We start from the raw sequence: 12199 nt of genomic DNA on the forward strand, positions 1-12199 counted from the left end.
TGACAAATGGTATATTCTAAGCACTTTATAATGCCAACTTTCACTATATTGCTGATGTCAAAATTAATCTAGGCCATTATGATCTTCAAAGATGGCAACTACTCTCAACAAGTCTTATGTAATTCTGCTAAGATCTGGAATCTTTAAGAGCAATCTGTTCACTCATTTGAAAATCATTCTCTAGTTTTCTTTTCACTTAAAGCCCCAAAGGATCATTGTCCTAAAAACTAAGAATTAACTTATTAAAATATCAGGTTTTGTGACAAAGGGAGGGTGCTATACATGTGTCTTGTTATGATCAGATTCCCAGGTGCTTTTTTTCAAAGTTGTTAATCCCAATCCATTGTTTCAGGACCTCATCAAGGCTTGCTTACTCTACTGAAAGCAAGTGTCTTCTTGTTTGCTTGCCCATGATTTTACATCCTGCATTCTCAATCACTAGAACTAAAAATAAAAAGTACTCACTATCTGTAGCTCTTTGTTTTCTTATTTTTCATAACACATTTTCCATTGCAATTGGGTTTTTTTTATTCTTTTTGATTGAACACCTGCCAAAGGACATCTTTTATCTGATCTCCCCTGTGGATTCTATCCTCCTTTTCCACATCCGCTCACTTGTGGCTAGGGCACATTTTGGGATCTGAGAGTCAAGTAAGAAGAATTCCCAACCCTTTTGATCCAAATATGGGAGGAAGACATTCCTGTTTGTGCTCCTTTATACAGCACGTTTCCCTACACCATCATCTACTTCACCATCCAAAGTTGATGTAAAGCCACTTGAAAGCTGCTAGTTGACCAGGGTCAAACCTGGAAGGGTAGTATAACCAAAGAGACCTGGGACCCTAGGAGCCTCAAAAGCAGCTCCCCAAGTTCACAGATAAAGACTTCATCTTGTACCAGTGCAATGCCATCAAGAAATACCGACGCCACAAACTCAGGTTGTGCTAGAAGGATGCTTGAGAAGCTACCATGGCAAATGATGGGATGGATGAAGGACTGCTTCCCTCTGATTCTCTGACTCTGGGGTCTAGCTCTTTCTGGCAAAAACTCAACACCTTCCTGGCCTCATCCCAGAATACTCATCTCTCCATCAATGACAATGGTAAACAGTAAAGGGCTTGTTCTTGGCTCCTCTTAGAAAACAAAGGATTAAAAAAAATGAGGCAATATAGGGTGGTGGCGTCAAACTTGAATAGAAAGGGGCACCACTAAGCCATATGTAAGGATCACTGCTGCTTCATACTGAGCTTAAAAATGACACATAAATACATGTTTTATGTATTATGTAGGCATAAATATCATTAATACAGCAATGCATTAAAATTAGATAGAAACGGCATTTTAATCTGGTTTGGGCAGCACTTAGGAGTGTTGGGCACCATATATAAACTGTGGGTTGTGCATTCAACACCACTGACATAGGAGATTGAGTGTTAGACTTCAAATTAGGAAAACCTGGATTTGAATCCTGCCTCAGAAAATTACTGCTTGATCTTGAGCAAGTCACTTAACCTCAGACTTGTTTTATTCATCTGAAAAATGAAGATTATAATGATAACAAAAGCATTCAACGCAAAGGTAATTATGAGGATCAAATAAGATAGCACATAGAAAGTACTTGCCAAACCTTAAAATCTGATGTAAAAGTCAGTTTTTATGATTTGAGGTATCAAACGGGTTATATCACAGAGATTATGTTGTAGCTTAATGTACCACTGAAGTTCTTTTTCTAGGAGTTTAATATATATCATTTCATTTGAGACTCATAATAACCCTATGAGATAGCTGATATGGGCATTATTGTTTCCATATTACATACTGGGAAACTGAGGCTCAGAGGGGCTTAATGACTTTCTCATGGTAAGAGCAAATGGCACAGGGAAGTTTTGAACCCAGGTCTTTCCCACTCCAAGTTAATCACCCTGTACTGCCACTGTTTTATTGTTCAAAGTGATCTAAAAAGGTTTAGCAAGTACTGAGGAGTTTGGGCTCTGTTTAGTTTGTAAGGAGGTGGTTTCTGACTTTAGAATCTGGAGTCATTCAACTTGGAGGAGGGTCAACACCAGAAATGTAGATTTTATTTTCTTTTTCAAGGGACTAAATTTACTTAAAATTAAAGATAGACTTTGGTTATTGTTTTTAAAAATCTGATTTTTTTCAAAACCAATGCCACAATAATCTCTTATCATCGGAATTCTTAATGGCGTCTATGAACTTTAAAACAAATCCATTTTGGTAACCATTTCAATATAATTGATCCTTTCTAATCCTATGCATTTTATTTAGTGCCCTTAAATGCTTTACTCAGAGAGAAGGGCTCTATCAGGTTGAAAAAGGGGTCTATGACACCAAAAAGGTTAAGAACCCTGCTCTAGGACTTTCTTAGAGATTCTGCCCCTCCTTTCAAAGGATACTCTTCTAAGACTTGGAGGATAAGAATCCTCTCCCCTAAGAACCTGAATATAGGCACTTGCCAATTCTCAGAGTTGGAATGGCGTGGTAGATGATAGAGGACTACACTGGGCACTGAGAAAACCCGAGTTCAAATCCTACCTCCAACATTTACTAGCTAAGTGAAGATGGTCAAGTCCTTCCTGAGGTTAATCTATAGTAATTATAGCACTGTCCTGAGGTGCACATGAGATAATTTATACAAAGCACTTCGCAAATATTATTCATTTATATATAGTTTATAATGATAGTTATTAGTTTAATTGTAACTGTGGAAGACTAAAAGTTACATGTCTTTTAATTCACTCAGATTCCTGCCCAGAAACTCTGGCCTCATTAGCTTTCAGAGACTATCTACAAGGAACAACTGCTCATTTCTCTTCTTGGCGTTGAATGAAAATTAACTGAGATCATCATTTAAAGAACTATTTTACATTAAGGAGACTCAGAGTGCCAGGGTTATCTCTAGACCTCAAGATTTCTTTTTCCCTGAGAGAAAGATAAACTAGCATATTCTGGTTTTTTTCCCTCTAGAATTATTTGATCCAGTCCAACATTTAGATCTTTCATCGTAAGAGGGATAAACAACCAGTGCAGAGGTCATCATTTTGTCAACATTCTTTTGCTCTGATTCATAAGATTTCATCATGATGCTAAACTCCAGATTCTTGGCACAACCTCATTTTCAGTGTCCTCCAGGGCTCTTATTAGTGATCAAAAATAAGTCACTCATTATTGCCTTTGTATAACCTTCGTATGCTACATGAAACAAGGTGGTGGTACATAGAGCCTGTTATGACTCTTTTCTCCAATAAAGGACAGAGATCACAAAAAGACTTGTTTAAACACCTTTTAAATATCACTGGGTTTGACCAAAAAAAAAAAGGGTCTCCATCAACAATGGCTCTGAATGAGCATATTAACATTTTTTAATTTCTTATTTCTTAATTCTTAATTTTTAAAATGTATTTAAAAGGATAGTTGAGAGGGAATATGGGGCAGTGCAGAATTGTCTGCTATGTTGGCTGCCTCCAGAATTCCTGAGAGTTGCAAATGTTTAACAAAATAAATAAAAATATAACAAAACAAAATATTACCCATGGTTTCCTAAGTGAATAGGGACCTTCCTTTGCTCCTGAAAACTCTCTCAAACTATAAATCACAAAGAAGGTGCCAGTCTGAATTAGTAGTAGTATTCTTATGAGGAGTTCCCCCTATCAGTGAAATCACAAGTCTACTTCAAAAATGAAAATGGGCAATGAAGAGGCTAATTTCAATTCTTTTCAACTGGGTTTGCCTAACAATGGAAAGAGCCCTGACCTAGGAATTAGGAGAATTGCCTTCTATTCTCAGCTCTGCCACCAACTGCCCATGATGCTTTTGGACAAGTCCCTCAACCTTTCTGGGACTCCATCTCCTCATATGTAAAATAAGGCTGCCTTAGATAATTTCTAAAGCACCTTTTAGCTCTAAAAATCTTTGATCCTTGATGAGGATCAAGCTAAAATTTCCAAGACTGTGAGGGAGCACAGTGCCAGCCTTGAGAGGATACAGGTTCAAATCTGACCTCCAACACTTCTTAGCTATGTGACCCTGGGCAAGTCACCTAACCCTGATTTCCTAGCCCATGCCACTCTTCTGTCTTAGAATTGATACTAGGACAGAAGATAAGGTTTTTTAAAAATTAAAATAAAAAAAAATTCCCAGTTCTACAGTTATAAGCTTAATATAACAAGGGCTATGGTGTGGGGAGGGAAGATACTTTCCAAAGTCAAGATCCTCTTTCACATGCTCACCCTTTATTTCAACACAAAATTTCAGTGATTCTGACCCAAGAACACAAGAGAGACTTCATCAAAGGCTTTATTAAAATTAGGGCTAATTGTATTTCTGGTGTTTCCCCAAGCTACCCTTTTAGTAACTGTTAATATGAAGGAAATAAGGTTAGTGTACCATGGCCTGCTCCTTGGCTCCCTGATCACTCTTGCCTTTTTTTTTAGACATTCCCTAATCATCTACCTGATTCTGAAATTCTGCCAGGAACTAAAGTGAAGCTCAGCAACCTATATAATATAGAATCCATTTTCTTCTTTCTTAAAATTAGAATATTTATCCTTTTCCAATCTGATGAGAGAGAGAAGGAAGGGAGAAGCACCTACTATGTGTAAGTCATTGTGCTAAGCATTTTTTAAACAAATATCATCTTATTTGATCCTCCCAAAAACCCTGCAAGATGGGTGCTATTATTGTACCCATTTTAGAGCTGAAGAAACTAAGATATAAGAGAGGTTAAGTGACTTGCCCAGAATTACATCACTAATAAATGTCTGAAGTCAAATTTAAACTGATTCCATACTCTGTACAAATGGCATCACTTAGTTGTATATGATATAAATAAATATATAAATAATGGCAATTCCTACCCTTAGTCCCCAAAGTTACAACTTTGTAAAGCACGTGCCAGCATGGGGTAAGAGAAGGAGCAAAATACTCTAAGAAGAGCCATCTTAGAAGCCACTAACATCAAAGACTCTGGGGTTATCAAATCATACTTACTTGAAAACTATTTTCTTGATTTTTTCTTTTACTTCCTCTCGGGTAAAAAATGAATCCAAGGGAAATTCCAGCTGAGGAACTGAGCTAAACTGTAATACACCCACTCTGACCTGCAAGGAAAACACTGAATCTGAGATGACAAAATATTTACTTTCTACCTTACCCCAATCAGCAACCACAAAATTTATCCCAAAAGTTTTTTATTTTTGCTTTTTTTACAGAATTAAGAAGAAAATGAACAGGAAGAGTTGTATCTGTAGTGAGTTTTTGCAGATGAGCTTCTCCTACTGCCACTTATCTAATCTTTGTGCCAACCCCATACCCCTTTCCACCAGAGGACAGACAGACATACCTTCCCACCATGTGATAGGCTACAGAGATGGAGAAGCTACATCTGTCTTCAATAGCATGTCTTCACCTAAAAATCACTCACTTCATAGGATCTCCTTTTTGGATAACCAGCCATACTACATTCCATGAGATACCTCTGGAGCTACAGAACCATGAACAGTTCCCAAATCCATAGTATTTGGCTTAGTAACTGGCTAAGAACCAGTTAAGAGTCCAGAGTGAAACAAAATACAGGGCAGGATCTAGGGACTAATTTGAAAAATGCCAAGGTGCTGATGGTACAGGTACCCTCAAGCAAACTTTAGCATCTTCATGAGGAGAGAAGACCATATCTACTAAGGCACATAGAACCAGTGTGAGGATTTAATACTAATCTGTACCCCTTTTTTCCTTTTTAAAAGGAAAGCTTCATATTGAATTTGAAAACAACCCATTCTGTAGTGAATTGGATTTTAGTTCAGTCCTACCCTTTGACTGAATTAAGAACAAAGCCTGAAGTCCCCTTAAATTAAGATACAGGTTCCAGGGAATTTTAATCTTAACACCAATGTATACTGAGTAGAAGAAGAGAAATGCTGAGTAAAACCAATCTCTGGATCCTGGAAACAGAAAAACATGTTTTATATAAAGTGGGCTGTAAACTTTTAGGTTTCACCTCTGGTACACAAGCCCTCCATCCAATCTTTTGTTATCCAAAATCTCAGGAGAAACAATATTCCCGCACAACATTCCAGTTGCCTTTCCCTTCAATAGTACCCAACTGAGACTAATCTGAAATAGGAGAAAATATTGACAAATAAACAACCACATTTTCCATTTCCCATTTAGTTCATTTGGTCCAGTATCTAATACCGGGAGTTCTGAGATCACTAATCAAAATATTTTACTAAACTCGTCATACTGTATTCCTCTGGCTCCACTCAGCACATCTGCTTTCCTTTCTGGATGAAATGAGTTCAGAGAAGCAAACATTCAGCATTTTGAGTAGAAAGATCCTTAAGCCACTGGAGGAAAGAGAAAAAAAATGCTGCCCTTGGAAGAGGGAGCATTCGAATAGGAGTCAAAGCCCAGGAAGAATTGCTCTGGGTCATGTTGGGGCAGGAGATGACATCCTTTGAGATAAACAGCTAAATCTGTTTACAGGATTAAGCAGGAAGGGTGGGGCTTCCAAATAAGTGGAAGACAGCTTAAATCAGCAGTTCAAAAGTTAAGGCATTTAACGTAATTGGTGGTTTGGAAGAAAAATAGTTATTTTCCCCCTACCTTGGTTTTCAGTGTGTATGAGAGTAAGGTCTACATAGATCTTTAGACCATGGTATAATTATCATATTATATATGGGAAGTTAACTTCTCTGCTGTTACTTGCCAAGAGGAAGACTTCAAATACCTTAAATCCACCCCCTGCAAGATGGCAGCATTAAAATGCTTTAATTTCTGTTTATTTCAAAATTTCATCCCTAAAAGCAAAGTAAGTTACAAATCATCAGCTCCTCCTTGGAAGTAATAATAGGAAGCCAAAGATCTGTAAAACATACCAATGACAAAGCTAAATCCTATCATATAAATAGTACTGGAAAAAAGGAAGGAATGACCAAGCAGATCAAATGGTCCTGAAAACCCAATGGGTCCCCATTCTATTGGACTTTTACAACTACATAGGACCTCAGAATAGAAATGAACTTAAAAAAAAAAAAGAAAGTCAACTCATCCACACTCCAAACCCATGTGATGATCTTTTACAATATACCTGCTTATTCAGACTTTATTTTAATGCCTCTAGTGACCAGAAGCACCCTCACTCACCATTGTAGGGCAGCTCTATTTTTAAGAAAGATCTTTAAGGGAGAGCTGAATAGCACGGTAGACAGTGCCAGACCTGGAGTCAGTAGGATCTGGGTTCAAATATGACTTCAGATACTTCTTAGCTGCATGACCCTGGGAAAATCACTTCATCCCAGTTGCCTAGCCTTTGCTATTTTTCTGTCTTAGAATTGATACTTAAGCAGAAAGTGAGGATTTTAAAAAAGAAAAAAGAAAGAAAGAAAGAAAAAAGGAAGATGTTTATATTAAGCCGAAATCTGCCTCTCGGGAGTCAAGTTTTGCCCTATGGAGCCACATGTCTCCTCCTTCTTTTATATGATCACTCTTTATATATTTTGAAGATAGTTATCCTCTTCATCCCTCAAGTCTTTCCTCTCGTCAATCATTCCTTGGATAGCACTGTTTCAAGTTCCCACACCATCCCAGTCACCCTTCTTAGTTTGACATCATCTCTTTCAAAATGTGAAGCTTAGAATGGAGATACTCCAAATGTCATCTGGCACTTTCTATCTCAAAAGAAAAAAAAAATTGGACCTTTTTTTTTATCTGATGATATGGGGAACAAAATTTGAAAAAATTTCACCCATGTTTGTCTGACTGGCTGCTCTAAACAGTCTGTCAGATGGGAAAGACTCCAGAGATTCCTGTGGACAATTGTTTCTAGCAGCATCAATTTGAAAGTTCTCACCCCAACACCGGTCCAGGCCCAGTGACAGATGAACCACTGTCCAAAGAAATATCATGTCATAGTGTCACTGCCTCCCTCCACAGTGAGGAGGAATCACAAACTGGAATCTGTTCCCCATAGCCACAGAACTAGGAACTTTCTTTATTTGACCACTTCACATGAAATCAAAGGATCAACAGTGTTCTCCTTGGCATTCCAGGTGGCTAGGTGAATTGCACAATTCACTGAGGGTCCCTGGATCTAAGACTGAGTTTGTGGAAAAAAGAGGATGGAAAGAGTATACTCTGGGGTCTCTTCCAATTCTAACCTCTACAATTCCATGACTCAGCTGAGATGTGCCTGTCAGAGTGATTCCCTATATGTGTTTACATTAAATTGTGAAAAGCGAACCAGCACTAAATATGCAGAATAAGACCCACATTTTAGATATGGTCAATATAGAAATTTGTTTTGCTCAACTGCATGCTTGTTACAAAGGTTTTCTTTTTCCTTTCTTTTTTCCCCCCTCAGTGTGTTGGAAGGGGGCAGGGCAAGAGGGGAGCACAGATGAAGGAAAATGGGAAGGAGAGAAAATAAATATCTATAAATAGAAAAAAAAATTTTTAAGTAGTTTGGCATGGTGATATGTCTAAAAGTTCTCCAACTATATCTAACGTATCTGTTCCCTTCTAGGGTTTGTTCTAGGTCCACCTCAAGCTAGGGTTGCTCAGAATATAGCTACTGCTATATTGGTAAGGTGCTGAATTCTATGTTAGGTCAAACACTCTAGTGTAAGACGATCTTCCTTCCCTAATGATACCCCAAAGCAGGAAAAAGTTTGCCCTAATTTAAAAAGCCTATTGATTTCTCCGGGATTAACCTAGGAACGTTGGTTTAGAATTCTGCTTTCTTGCTCACACTAAATGTGATACTTTGATCTCTAATTCAAGAAAATTATGACTTTCCCAATGAAATTGCCAATTTTTAGAAATGAGATCCAAGCAAAACATATATTGTTCACAAAGAAGCTAATTTCAGCAGATTTGTTAAGGGGAGAGGGTCTATAAATTTGGAAAGAGCCAATCTTATTCCTGGGATCATACAGTTAAGGTTTTGAGGTTTAATGGGAGTTTTATAAAGACCAACAAAATGGATACTTACTCTATCTGGATAGATGGCCAAGGCATCACACATTTTGATGGCAAAGTACTTAGATCTTTCAAAGCTTCCTTTCCCAATGCTGTGAGAACCATCCAAGGCAAACAGGACATCCAGGGCAGCAGAACACTGCATCACTAGAAAAGAGAAGAACCTAGATGCCAATTTGGATCCTTTACAGGCCAAATCAACACATGGGATTCCCCCCAAAATAACATCAATTGATATTGATAACTGTGAACATTGTCATGGCCGTATTCACCCTGGCAAGCAATATTTGGACTTTGACCTACACTTTGCAACCAACCGGGGAACCCTACTTCCTACTATGCTGAGAGCATACAGGGTCTGTAAATATCCAAAGAAAGTAAATTTGGTACCTAAAATGTAGCAACCCTAAATTTAAGGAATCAGAAGACTTGGTTTCAGGAATTGCCTTTGCCTTGTTACCTAGACAAGCCAGTTAAGTCCTTTGACTTTTTTTCCTCATCTCTTACCTGAGGTTAATAATTTTATTCCATACATCATAAGATTATTGGGAGAAAAACACTTTATAAACTATTAGATCATACATAAATGTGATCTGTGATTACTCCCAGGGAATCTAGATGTGAAGGTTACCCAGCAAAGGAGTGTGGAACCAACAACCTGACTACCAAAATAAATAAACTGTAACATGTCTGAGGATTATGAGGAAAGAATAATACCCATGGAGTCTTGTTCAATGTGACAATTTAGCAACTCAAAGGGTTCAACAATGTGGACTGGGATTTGGCTGTTGTAGAACAGGGTCATGTAAAAGGTATGCAAAGGGCCATAGCCCTACAATTTCACTGTTATAGGGAACTCAGGTAAAGAATTTCTCTCTAATAGTACAAGTTCTCTCTGTGATTTAAAGTCTTAAGGAGTTTTCTTGAACACTGAGAGATTGTGACCTGTTCAGAGTCACAGAGTCTCTATGTGCCAGAAGCAAGATTTGAACCCAGGTCTTCTTGGCTTTAAGGCTAGTTTTCTGCCACACTAAGAAGTTGAATACTTTAAACATCAGGACATTTTACTGACCCTTCCTCTTTAAGAAGAAGGACCCATCTTCTGGTACTTCAGACCAAAGAGGCAGAAACAGACATCCATCCTCTCTGTCTCACAGATCCTGCTTTAGATGGATCAGCTGATGCCTCAATGTCATTCCACTGTTGCTCCTGCCCTATTCCCTTCATGTTCTTTATCTAAGGTGTTTCCAATCAAGCTACAGAGATGTCCTTTAAATAGATCAGAAAAAAAGCTAATCACCTTCAGCATCAAATAGATGCTCTAATTCTCCTGAAAAAGCTCCCTTTAAATACCAGAAAAACTGGAACAAGTAGGCTATGGAAACACAGCTGTCTTCCCTCATTTATGTGATTCTGAGTGCCCTTCTTACTTTTACTCATTCTAAAAATAATAGCATTCCATAAATACTTAACTTTCTAATATTTTTCACTGTTTCTAAGTCTGTGTTAGTTAATTCCTTGACAGATATTACATTTCACTTACTTTTCCAAAATAGGAAAGATGATTTCATTTTCCTCTATCCAAAATCATACAGATAGTTCATATGGATATTAAACCAGTCTAGATAATTGCATTAAAATGGTCTACTTGAGTTCTAAACTTAACTATCTCAAGACTCTGACATGACCTGGGTTTAGGGTGAATTTGTTTAGAGAATAAAGGTCACTTTGGAAATAGGCTTAAGTGCAGCAGCAAATGATTTTAGGAAAACATAGTTTATTAAGCCATGGCAGGGACATAATAGTAAATATTTTACAACTGGATCCCAGAGGGGGTACACATAGCATAAGACACACTTTTAAATTTAATCTGCCTTATTAAAATATCGCCATCTCATAAAAACTGCTGGGAAAATTGGAGGACAGTGTGGGAAAGATTAGGTTTAGATCAACACCTTACACCCTACACCAAGATAAATTCAAAATGGGTGAATGACTTGAACATAAAGAAGGAAACTATAAGAAAATTAGGCCAACACAGAATAGTATACATGTCAGACCTTTGGGAAGGGAAAGACTTCAAAACTAAGCAAGAATTAGAAAGAGTTATAAAATGCAAAATAAATAATCTGGAATACATCAAATTAAAAAGTTTTTGTACAAACAAAATCAATGTAACCAAAATCAGAAGGGTAGCAACAAATTGGGAAGCAATCTTCATAAAAACCTCTGACAACGGTTTAATTACTCAAATTTACAAAGAACTAAATCAATTGTACAAAAAATCAAGCCATTCTCCAATTGACAAATGGGCAAGGGACATGAACAGGCAGTTCTCAGCCAAAGAAATCAAAACTATTAATAAGCACATGAAAAAGTGCTCTACATCTCTTATAATCAGAGAGATGCAAATCAAAACAACTCTGAGGTATCACCTCACACCTAGTGGATTGGCTAACATGACAGCTATGGAATGTAATGAATGCTGTAGGGGATGTGGCAAAGTCGGGACATTAATTCATTGCTGGTGGAGTTGTGAATTGATCCAGCCATTCTGGAGGGCAATTTGGAACTATGGCCAAAGGTGATAAAAGACTTTCTGCCCTTTGATCCAGCTATAGCACTGCTGGGTCTGTACCCCAAAGAGATAATAAGGAAAAAGACTTCTACAAGAATATTCATAGCTGCACTCTTTGTGGTGGCCAAAAATTAGAAAATGAGGGGATGCCCTTTGATTGGAGAATGGCTGAACAAATTATGGTATATGTTGGTGATGGAATACTATTGTGCTAAAAGGAATAATAAAGTAGAGGAATTCCATGGAGACTGGAACAACCTCCAGGAAGTGATGCAGAGCAAAAGGAGCAGAACCAGGAAAACATTGTACACAGAGACTTGTGGTACAATCGAAGGTAATGGACTTCCCCATTAGTGGCAATGCAATGTCCCTGAACAATCTGCAGGGATCTAAAAAACACTATCCACAAGCAGAGGATAAACTGTGGGAGTAAAAACACCGATGAAAAGCAACTGCTTGACTACATGGGTTGAGGGGATATGACTGAGGAGAGACTCTAAATGAACACTCTAATGCAAATACCAACAACAGAGAAATGGGTTCGACCCAAGAACACATGTGATAACCAGTGGAATCGTGCGTCGGCTATGGGAGAGGGAAAGGTGGTGGGAGGGGGGGCGGGGAGGA

General features: G+C 37.9%; 1 protein-coding gene across 2 annotated transcripts in view; it reads right to left on the bottom strand.

Moving 5' to 3' along the window:
- VWA2 (von Willebrand factor A domain containing 2) overlaps positions 1-12199 on the bottom strand; it is a 55187-nt gene that overhangs the window by 22133 nt on the left and 20855 nt on the right. For both annotated transcript variants that reach the window (XM_001377590.4, XM_056803748.1), the window contains exons 4-5: positions 9008-9141; positions 5008-5117 (exon numbers count right to left, since the gene is read on the bottom strand). In XM_001377590.4, the coding sequence (XP_001377627.1) occupies positions 5008-5117; positions 9008-9141 (244 nt within the window). The remainder of the gene's footprint in view (positions 1-5007; positions 5118-9007; positions 9142-12199) is intronic.

This window comes from Monodelphis domestica, chromosome 1 (genome assembly GCF_027887165.1).
Source record: "Monodelphis domestica isolate mMonDom1 chromosome 1, mMonDom1.pri, whole genome shotgun sequence".
In the NCBI taxonomy this organism is placed as follows: Eukaryota; Metazoa; Chordata; class Mammalia; order Didelphimorphia; family Didelphidae; genus Monodelphis; species Monodelphis domestica.